The 4,340-nt window shown below is 43.9% G+C and overlaps 1 protein-coding gene across 1 annotated transcript; it reads left to right on the top strand.

Annotated features, from left to right (window-relative positions):
- Window positions 1–1,676: 1,676 nt before the first annotated feature.
- ctxnd1 (cortexin domain containing 1) lies at window positions 1,677–1,859 on the top strand (the record flags this gene model as incomplete). Its single annotated transcript, XM_084338220.1, has 1 exon — window positions 1,677–1,859. The coding sequence occupies one exon, from the start codon at window positions 1,677–1,679 to the stop codon at window positions 1,857–1,859; it is 183 nt and encodes a 60-aa protein (XP_084194346.1).
- Window positions 1,860–4,340: the final 2,481 nt, after the last annotated feature.

The following is a 4,340-nucleotide window of genomic DNA, read 5'->3' as shown; positions in this document are numbered from 1 at the left end:
TTTCCCTCAACACCTTTGACCAACATAGATTTTCAACATCCTTCACAAAGCTGTCTTGATTAAACATTTTATACGATCTTTTGTAAATTATTTTAGGTCCCAGTTTTGGCATTTTAGTCTTCCTCACAATAGCAATTAAGTTATGGTCGCTACAACCAACAGTTACAGATACCGCCTTGGAACATAGCTCCGCATTGTTAGTAAAAATGTGATCAATGCAGGTGGAGACCTGGTTACCATCCTTTTTCAAACATATCCTAGTTGGTTTGTTAATTACCTGTGATAGACCACATGCATTTGCTACAGTTAGAAGTCGTTTTTTCAATGGGCATTTCAATGAAAACCAATCGATGTTAAGGTCACCCATAAAATAAATCTCATTACTCAAATCACACACTTGGTCCAACATGTCACATATTTGTTCTAGATACACATTATTTGCACTAGGTGGTCTATAACAGCAACCGATCAACATAGGCTTCAAATGAGGCAAGTGTACTTGCAGCCATAATGTTTCAATTTCATTATTCATTAAATCTTCCCTAATCTTCACTGGAATAAGATTCTGAATATAAAAAGCAACCCCTCCCCCAAATGCATTCCTGTCCTTTCTAAAAATGTTGTATCCATCAATTTGCAATGCCCCATCCTCAAATGTAGAATCAAGGTGTGTTTCTGATATAGCTAAAATATGGAAATTGTCTGATAGTAAAATCTCTGATATCTCAGCTAGCTTGTTTCTTATGCTACATATATTTATATGTGCCATCTTTAACCCCTTTTTGGGTAGGTTAGTATTAATTAGCATTGTATACTTTATTCATAACTTTGGTAGGTGTGGCAAGGGCAACAACCATTCAACTGTCCCTCGGCTGCTTTGGGGTGCTACTTCGTGGTCGGATTATCAGTCTGTCATACCTCAGAAAGGCGATCTCTCCTCTCTCACGAGCAGCTCTCATCTTGGGCAACAGTTCTTTTCTTTTCAGACGGACAGCGTCTGTGTAGTCCTCGTTTATGTAAATGTTTGTCCCTTTGAGTTCTTTGGCTCTCTGAAGAACCGCTGATCTGTCCTTGTATTTTGAAAATGTCACCACAATGGGTCTTGGTCTCTCGCGTCCCTCCCCAGGTTTCCCTGTTCGGTGCACCCTCTCCATCTCAATGTCCCTCTGTAGCTTGAGATTGTCCACCATGACGCTCCTCACCTTCTCTTCCGTGTCTCCCCAGGTTTCTCCAGGCTACTCAGCTATGCCATCAATCAGTGTGTGTGTGTGCGTGCGTGCGTGTGTGCGTGTGTGGGTGTGGGCAGATGTGATGCTGTTTATCATTTGAGTTGTCCTGCTTTTTGTTACATTTTATGGTGTTTTGCTGTTTTATTTTTGTGAATTATTATTTTAGTGTTTGTCTGCCTCTCTCTCTACCTGCTGTCTTCTCAGGATGATGGTGTTTTTGCTTTCTTTGTTTTCTCTCCTCTCCAATTCTCCTCTCCCCTCCTGTCCTCCTGTCCTCTCCTCTCCCCTCCTGTCCTCTCCTCTTTTCTCCTCTCCTGTCCTCTCATATTCTATCATCTCCTCTCCTCTTCTCTCCAGCTTGCTTGTCAGGATGGCAGCAGTGTTTTTCTTCTTCTCAGTTTTGTATGCGGAGAACGGCAGCAGTGAGCAGCAGAAGCAGCAGCAACCATGGAGGTGGAGAGTACTCCAGACCCAGCCTTTGTGGACGTGGACCAGGGTTTAACGCTGGCCTGCATCGCCTTCCTTTGCATGCTGTTGATGGCCATGATAATCCGCTGTGCCAAGGTCATCATGGACCCCTACAGCGCCATCCCCACTTCTACCTGGGAGGAACAGCACCTGGACGACTGACACATACACACACCCCGGACCCTAGTTCAAACCTACCCCTTAAATCTAACCCCTGACCCTAAAATGGTCCCTATTCTTCTTGAGGTACAGACTAAACGTCCCCAAAGCCTGACGCTGGTGGCCACGGCCATCGGCTGTGTCAAGAACACACATGCACACGGACATAGACACGTGCACAAACACACAGGTACAGATAAACTCCTGCCAATGCACAAGTCTGAAGGAATGTGAGTGGGAAGAGCCAGTGCTGCAATCAACGAGGGCCAATCAACTGCTCCGGGGGCCCTGAGCACAGTGGTGAATGTTACTCACATGGGACGGTTATGGGACGGAGAAATTGTATGAATAGAATGCATCTCAACATGGAGCAACTGAGACGCAGCCATAGACCTCTTAAGTGTGTCTTACTACCAAGTCTCTCCAGGACCTCCTGCAGCTATAGGAAAATGAACGGGTTATTAAAAGATCGCCCCCTAGCTTTGTCAGTGGTGCATGCAGGTTCTTTAGCCTAAACACGGCCTTCTAATAGAGATTTCTCTCTCTTGAGACGGCAGTTTAAGCCTAAAGTAGCTTATCTTTGAAGCTCAAGTCCCCAGACAACACCAGCTCCAGTGCAAGTTATCAACATCTGGTCATTTAGCGTTAGCAATGTGGCTCTTAAAATTTGGCTAGTCAGCAAAACATAATCCTCCTGTAAAACGTCACTTTACCTCTCACCCTGAATGCAGTTTGAAGGACAGAATTACTGGTAAAACGTGAATTTTCGCCATAGGCCGGGGGGGGGGGGGGGGGGGGGGGGTTATGATGCCACTTAAGAGGTCTATCATTTGCATATAAAGACAGTGAGAGCAACGCATCTATTATCACCACACAAAGCACACAGTGGTGTTTGTTGGTAACTACCTACTAGATCAATAGCCTCTGGGCTGCCTTACATTCCTGATGGACCGACTCACACTTTGTCAGTGAGGGATCTCCAGTCTCTTCCACAGTTTCCCTTTACAACTCCACTGACGGGTTGCCGCGAATGATGCAGAGGAAGAGCAGGACGTGGAGATTTTGAAAGATGAAGATGACGAACAATAGCATGCATGTGTTCAATCTAAGATGTGTATGTTTCAGTGAGTGTGTTTATGAACACTGTGTTAAGCCCCGTTAAAGCTCTTATTCCAGTGAGGAGTAACTAGATACTGAGGCGTTTTATACCCATTGGACCCATATCCTGCTGATTTTTGTGGTCTGCAAATGCCCAGTTTCCATATTAATATTCAGAATATTCTCTTTAATCCATATTCTCTTTAATAATTTAATCATAGATATTCGTGATCGGGTTATGAAGATGTAGACCTGAATGAAAAATCATATATGTTATTCTTGTGCCCCGGGACATAAATCATATGTTATGCTTTTGCCCCAGGACATAAATCACATGTTATTCTTATTCCCCGGGACATAAATCACATGTTATTCTTGTGCCCCAGGACATAGATAATATGTTATTCTTGTGCCCCAAGACATACATCATATTCTTGTGCCCCAAGACAGTTCAGTCAATATTTGTAAACTTGCATCGCTAAATCTAGAAATCAGAGAGAGGACCCTTGGAATGTGTGATAGATTTGTGATAAAACCTGAAGCTGCTCCATAGACAATAAAAAAAAGGAATGAGATTTAAATTCCAGTCTTGCTAACTTGCCTGAACCAGAATTGAAATCTCATTTGAAGGAAGTGGGAGCTCACATAAATATATTTCAGTGACATCACAAACGGGCAGGTTCTTTGGTCAGATTTCTTATGTCACTTTCTCTCTCTCTCTCTCTCTCTCTCTCTCTCTCTCTCTCTCTCTCTCTCTCTCTCTCTCTCTCTCTCTCTCTCTCTCTCTCTCTCTCTCTCTCTCTCTCATTTGTTAAAATGGGTGACCTTCTGTGTCTGTAAACACACTCAGCGACTCCAGACATCAACACACAACGTCGGGAAGACTTTCAACTCGCAATTTCAATTGACGCCACATGGGGGGGGGGGGGGGGGTCTCTCAAGTTTTGTATGTTTTCTAAATGAACGATGACTTTTAATAACAAAAGATGATTGACTTTGAGTTTGCTTGTGATACAGTGTCTGAGGGGGGCGGGGCCTGTGACAGGCGGCCTGTCGACCCGTCAACCAACACGACAATCTTTAAGACGTTATCAGTCAGAACCTGTGGACCAGCTACTGCCACAGCAGAGACCCAGAGAGCAGATAGCGTTAGAGAGTATGCAGCATAACTAATAAAGTATAGAGAGAGAGTATATGCAGCATAACTTCTTAGTATTCAAGCAAAGATAAGGCAGCAGGGGTCGATTAGGAAGTCGGTGGTTGACGTGACGAGCTGGACTGAAATAGGTCCAGTTGATATGAAAGGAGATTGTACTACATTGTCTGGAATAAAGGTTATAATAAATGACTGGGAGCTCTGCGCTGCAAAGAGCCTGTTGTCTTTTG

The sequence above is a fragment of the Notolepis coatsorum genome, assembly GCF_963971535.1.
Source record: "Notolepis coatsorum genome assembly, chromosome: 2".
NCBI classification, from domain to species: Eukaryota; Metazoa; Chordata; class Actinopteri; order Aulopiformes; family Paralepididae; genus Notolepis; species Notolepis coatsorum.
Note: the sequence above shows the minus strand (reverse complement) of the source record. Positions and strands in the feature narration are given on the sequence as shown.